This window comes from Mandrillus leucophaeus, unplaced genomic scaffold, assembly GCF_000951045.1.
Source record: "Mandrillus leucophaeus isolate KB7577 unplaced genomic scaffold, Mleu.le_1.0 Scaffold41, whole genome shotgun sequence".
NCBI lineage: Eukaryota > Metazoa > Chordata > Mammalia > Primates > Cercopithecidae > Mandrillus > Mandrillus leucophaeus.
In genome coordinates, this window is record NW_012104365.1 from 5,827,971 (window position 1) to 5,832,234 (window position 4,264).

At 67.3% G+C, this 4,264-nt stretch overlaps 2 protein-coding genes across 4 annotated transcripts in view; both read left to right on the plus strand.

The window, feature by feature from the left end:
* ZGPAT (zinc finger, CCCH-type with G patch domain) overlaps positions 1-1,220 on the plus strand; it is a 46,682-nt gene extending 45,462 nt beyond the window's left edge. For all 3 annotated transcript variants that reach the window (XM_011992382.1, XM_011992383.1, XM_011992384.1), the window contains 2 exons: positions 236-641; positions 858-1,220. In XM_011992382.1, the coding sequence (XP_011847772.1) occupies positions 236-641; positions 858-996 (545 nt within the window). In that variant the 3' untranslated portion in view covers positions 997-1,220. The remainder of the gene's footprint in view (positions 1-235; positions 642-857) is intronic.
* Positions 1,221-1,741: 521 nt separating this feature from the next.
* On the plus strand, positions 1,742-4,169 carry LIME1 (Lck interacting transmembrane adaptor 1). Its single transcript, XM_011992380.1, has 6 exons — positions 1,742-1,805; positions 2,622-2,736; positions 2,901-2,982; positions 3,053-3,140; positions 3,261-3,577; positions 3,675-4,169. Exons 2-6 carry the CDS (start codon positions 2,639-2,641, stop codon positions 4,035-4,037), a joined length of 948 nt encoding a protein of 315 aa, XP_011847770.1. The 5' UTR covers positions 1,742-1,805; positions 2,622-2,638; the 3' UTR covers positions 4,038-4,169.
* Positions 4,170-4,264: the final 95 nt, after the last annotated feature.

Consider the following 4,264-nt stretch of genomic DNA (forward strand, 5'->3'; position numbering starts at 1 on the left):
CGCAGCCATCAGGTTCCCAGCGTCCGGCAGCCATCAGGTTCCCCGGGGGTCCCGCAGCCATCAGGTTCCCAGCGTCCGGCAGCCATCAGGTTCCCGGGGGTCCCTCAGCCATCAGGTTCCCAGCGTCCGGCAGCCATCGGGTTCCGGGGGTCCCGCAGCCGTCACGTTCCCGGGGGTCCCGCAGCCGTCACGTTCCCAGCGTCCGGCAGCCACAGCACTGCCGTTCCTGTCTCAGGTTTGGGCCGACACGCAGATGGCCGGGTGGAGCCCATCCATGCTGTAGTGTTGCCACGAGGGAAGTCGCTGGACCAGTGTGTGGAGACACTGCAGAAGCGGACCAGGGTTGGCAAGGCTGGCACCAACAAGCCCCCCAGGTGCCGGGGAAGAGGGGCCCGGCCTGGGGGCCGCCCATCCCCTCGAAATGTGTTTGACTTCCTCAATGAAAAGCTGCAAGGCCAGGCTCCTGGGGCCCTAGAGGCCGGGGCAGCCCCGGCGGGGAGGAGGAGCAAGGACATGTACCATGCCAGCAAGAGCGCCAAGCGGGCGCTGAGCCTGCGGCTCTTCCAGACCGAGGAGAAGATCGAGCGAACCCAGCGGGACATCAGGAGCATCCAGGAGGCTCTCACCCGCAATGCTGGCCGGTAGGTGTGGGGCCCGGCTCAGGGCAGAGGGAAACCCAGGGTGGCCCTGCCCCCAGGACACCTGCGGGAGGTCACCTGACCCAAGCATGTCACGCTGAGTCCAGGAGGGGTCTGCATGTTGGAGGACAGGCAGTGGGCACACGGGCAGTGGACATGGCAGCCTGGGGCTGGCGGCGTGGCCGGGGACCCCACACTGACTGGTGAGCCTCTCCGCAGGCATAGCGTGGCGTCAGCCCAGCTGCAGGAGAAGCTGGCAGGAGCCCAGCGCCAGCTGGGGCAGCTCCGGGCTCAGGAAGCAGGCCTGCAGCAGGAGCAGAGGAAGGCAGACACCCACAAGAAGATGACTGAGTTCTAGAGAACCCTGCAAGCACTATGGATGAAGTGTGGGACCCCAGCACAGGCTGCCCTCAGAAAGACCAGTGTTGCCCAAGGAGGGGCCGGCCTGCTGGCCTGAGGCGTGCGGACCCTGCTGAGTGGAGACGGGGCTGCAGGGTCCTGTCTGGACACTTTCTTGCCCACCTGCCAGTGTCTTGGGCATTTCCTTGGCAAGGACATTAAAGTGATTTCATCACAGTGTCATTCAGTGGAGATCAGCTGGCTGCAGGGTCTCTGGGGACAGAAGGGTCTGTGCAGGGCTGTGGTGAGAGGCGGGCTGGGCTGGAGGGGCCTAGGAGGCCAGCATTCTCCCTTCTCTCCCTTCTCTGTCCAAGGCAGATTGGAGGCCAGGGTGCCCGCCAGGCTGCCTGACACCCACAGATGGGTGGAGCTCAGTGCTGCTCCAGCAGGCAAGACGGGCCAGCGGGCGAGACAGGTGGGAGGACTGTGGCCCACCACGTGGGGTACTCCTGGTGAGGCAGGCAGACCTGGCCCTGTGAGTTTGGGGGTTCTGTGCCAGCTCTGCTCACGTCTTCATGTGTGGAGGGGATGTGAGTTAGGCTGTCAGAACAGTGCGGGCTCGAGGCACACACGTTTCATCTAGGCTTCGGGCGGGGCGCAGCAGGTGGGTGAGGCTGCGGTGGTGGCTGCTGCCCAGGGTGGGAGGCTCAGGGGAGGCGCTCGGCAACAGGAGCAGGAAGTGATGAGGTGGGGAGCTCAGCCGAGGGCTGCACAAAGACCTTCCTCGCCTGCCCCAGACAGAGCTGAGGACCCCTGGCCGTGGGCTTGGTAAGTGCCTGGGCAGATCCCCAAGTCTCTTGGTCCCCAAGTGCCCTCCTGGGGGGCAGCTGGGGTCTGGGAGGCCTTGGGACGTGGCTGTAGCTGGGTTAGTCGGCCGGGCTGAAACCCACGCCCTGGGTCTGGGCAGACTGGCCCCGAACTCCAGAGACCACCCCTCACCCGCCAGCCGCTGCCTCTGTGCTGCGGGATGTGCTGACTATAAGGCGTCCCCCACCCCCAGAATTCTGCTAATCCCCAAGAAGGGGACAGATCCTCTGGCAGAGACAGTGGCAGACAAGAAGAGCCAGAAGTGGGGTGGGGGTATCAGCACCCCCAGCAGCTGCTGCTGCCTGCTGACCCAGCGTCCAGCTTCTCCCAGTTCTGGGCTCTGTGGCGAGTGGCTTGGGGGCGCTCCCTGACACAGGAGACCATGTCTGGGCAGAGAGTGGCTGCGGGTGGCGTCTGTGGCCTGTGGCGCACACCCAGGGCCTCCCCCCGATGCCAGTTACAATTTGGGCTACAGTGGCCACAGCTGCCCTGCCCCTCCTTGCGGCAGTGCTGGGCGTTACCATGGTCACCTGCAGGGACACCAAGGGGCCAGGCAGAGCAGCCCTTGCTCACCTCACCTCACCGGGAGCCCCCGCCAGAAGGGAAGGTGGGCACCTCTGGGAGGAAGGGACTGCCAGGCCTTGGGGCTTCCTGTGCTGAGTCAGAGCAGGAGCGGGAGACGCAGGAGCTCCGCAGCCGCGGGAGGTGCAGATTTGGTGCTGCCAAGTGGCGTAGGTCCCCTTGGCCAGCACCCAGTGGCCTTTCTTCTGCCCCCAGGGTCTTGGCTTCACAGGATGGGGCTGCCAGTGTCCTGGGCTCCTCCTGCCCTCTGGGTTCTAGGGTGCTGCGCCCTGCTCCTCTGGCTGTGGTCGCTGTGCACAGCCTGCCGCAGGTACGTCCATCAGCCCGGTTCTGTCTGGCGCCTTCCTGCGGCTGCCATTCAGCCCAGCGCGGGAAGGGGCTGGAGGCAGGTCCGCGCCCCCAGGTTTGTACGCGCCCCTGCACTGGGCCTTGGACCTGAGGCTGACGACCCCGCCCCCCACCTCTACCCCCAAGGCCTGAGGACGCTCTAGCCCCCAGGAAGAGGGTGCGGAGGCAGCGGGCGAGGCTGCAGGGCAGTGCGATGGGAGCGGAAGCGGTGAGTGCCAGGCTGTCCCGGGGACCAGGGCGGGGCCCGCAGGGGACCGACCAGCCTTCCTCGCCCCCAGTCCCTGCTGAGGCGGACCCACCTCTGCTCCCTCAGCAAGTCGGACACCAGACTGCACGAGCTGCACCGGGGCCCGCGCAGCAGCAGGGGTGAGCGGAGGGCGGGACGGGGGTGGCCGGGCGGGGCTTACTGTGCAGCGTGCCAACCCCTGGGTCAGACCCGCTCCTGCCCCCTGCCCCGAGTGAACTCTGCCCTGACCCCACCCCCAGCCCTGCGGCCTGCCAGCATGGATCTCCTGCGCCCACACTGGCTGGAGGTGTCCAGGGACATCACCGGACCGCGGGCAGCCCTCTCTGCCTTCCCGCGCCAGGAGCTGCCCTGGGCTCTGCCGGCAGCTGCAGCCACCGCAAGGTGCGCTGGCCCCGAGGCCACCTATTCCAACGTGGGGCTGGCGGCCCTCCCCGGGGTCAGCTTGGCGGCCAGCCCTGTGGTGGCTGAGTATGCCCGCGTCCAGAAGCGCAAAGGGACCCAACGCAGTCCCCAAGAGCCACAGCTGGGGAAGGCTGAGGTGACCCCGGCCGCTCAGGTAATGTGGGCCAGGGTGGGGCACTGTGGGTAGGGCCGGAGGTCCTCAGCAGGTTGGACGGTGCTGACCCCTCCTCGGGTTGGCTTCCTGTCTCCAGGTGGACGTCCTGTACTCCAGGGTCTGCAAGCCTAGAAGGAGGGACCCAGGACCCACCACAGACCCGCTGAACCCCAAGGGCCGGGGAGCGATTCTGGCCCTGGCGAGTGACCTGGCCTACGCGACCCTCCCGCTCAGCGCCCTGGATGCGGACGGCAGCCCCCTGGAAAACGTGTATGAGAGCATCCCGGAGCTGGGGGACCCTGCTGGCAGCAGCAGCACGTGCGGAACCCGGACGCCCCCTGCTTCCAGCTGCCCCAGCCTAGGGAGGGGCTGGAGACCCCTCCCTGCCCCGAACACTCAAGGACTTGTGCTCCGGCCTCCAGAGAGGCCCGTCCCCCGCCCCGCCCCGCCTCACAGCTGACAGCGCCAGTCCCAGGTCCCCGGGCTGCCAGCCCGTGAGGTCCGTGAGGTCCTGGCCGCTCTGACAGCCGCGGCCTCCTCGAGCTCCAGAGAAGGCCCGCGTCTAAATAAAGCGCCCTCGCAGGAGGAACGCAGCCAGCCTCGCAGCCTGCTCTTCTTGAAAGCTGGGCGGGTTGGGGCGGGGGGCTTGCCTGGAAGGCTTGGAGCTGTCCCCTCTGGCCTTGGGGG

Bases quoted from the DNA above. Each gene is read 5' to 3' on its own strand.
- LIME1 (XM_011992380.1), top strand. From the start codon at position 2,639: ATGGGGCTGCCAGTGTCCTGGGCTCCTCCTGCCCTCTGGGTTCTAGGG. The intron at 2,983-3,052 runs GTGAGTGCCAGG...CCTCGCCCCCAG, and splicing joins GTGCGATGGGAGCGGAAGCG to TCCCTGCTGAGGCGGACCCA. The intron at 3,578-3,674 runs GTAATGTGGGCC...TCCTGTCTCCAG, and splicing joins AGGTGACCCCGGCCGCTCAG to GTGGACGTCCTGTACTCCAG.